The 774-nt window shown below is 48.4% G+C and overlaps 1 protein-coding gene across 1 annotated transcript; it reads right to left on the reverse strand.

Moving 5' to 3' along the window:
- Positions 1 to 392: 392 nt before the first annotated feature.
- On the reverse strand, positions 393 to 770 carry LOC121940427 (sepiapterin reductase-like; the record flags this gene model as incomplete). Its single annotated transcript, XM_042483204.1, has 1 exon — positions 393 to 770. A coding segment is annotated over one exon (378 nt), but the record flags the coding sequence as incomplete, so codon positions are not given.
- Between the last annotated feature and the right edge of the window lie 4 nt (positions 771 to 774).

Genomic DNA, 774 nt, shown 5'->3' on the forward strand with positions numbered 1-774 from the left:
TTCTTTATGTTCCCAGAATGTTCTTCTTAAAGTTCGGGCAACATTCTCTAAAAAATATTTTTTTGTTAATATATGAGGACATTACAGTTTCATCTAAAAAGACAAAGTTCTGTAATCTCAGTCCTCAATAACATTTTCTGATGTGGCTTTGAAAACTTTCTTCCTTTGTTCTCATGTAACATTGTGGGAACGTTTTGTAAAGAGAACACTATGATCTGTCACCTCTAAATATTAACAAAACATCCTCAGAGTGTTGCAGTTAAAATGTAATGCCTTAGTCCGCATTTAACCTCAGACGTACCTTTTTGGAAATGATTAACATCCTTAAAACGTTCTCTGAACATTAGCTTGAAATGTTTTCTTTAAAGCATTACTGCAACATGTAGGTAACGTTAGTCAATGTTGCGGAAACGTTTCCCGCTAGCTGGTTGTGGCTCGGGGATCAGCTCCACAGGTTGGGTCTTACCAGCGTTGTTGACCAGTATGAGGTGATCCACGTCCTCGGGAGAAGCCTCTTTAGCAGCTTGGAGCACGCTCTGCAGTCCCTCCATCTGTCCCACATCTGCCACCACACTCTCCACCCGCAGCCCCGCTCTGCCTGCCTCCGAGCCGGTCAGCTCCGCCTGCAGAGCCCGCAGCTCATCACCGGAGCGGGCCGTCAGCACGAGCGCCGAGCCCGGCTTCACCAGCCGAGACATCTCCCTCGCTACGGTCCGGCCGAAGCCCCTGGAGGCCCCGGTGATGATACAGAGCGCCCGGCCGAGGTCTGCACTG

The sequence above is a fragment of the Plectropomus leopardus genome, unplaced genomic scaffold (genome assembly GCF_008729295.1).
Source record: "Plectropomus leopardus isolate mb unplaced genomic scaffold, YSFRI_Pleo_2.0 unplaced_scaffold86732, whole genome shotgun sequence".
In the NCBI taxonomy this organism is placed as follows: domain Eukaryota; kingdom Metazoa; phylum Chordata; class Actinopteri; order Perciformes; family Serranidae; genus Plectropomus; species Plectropomus leopardus.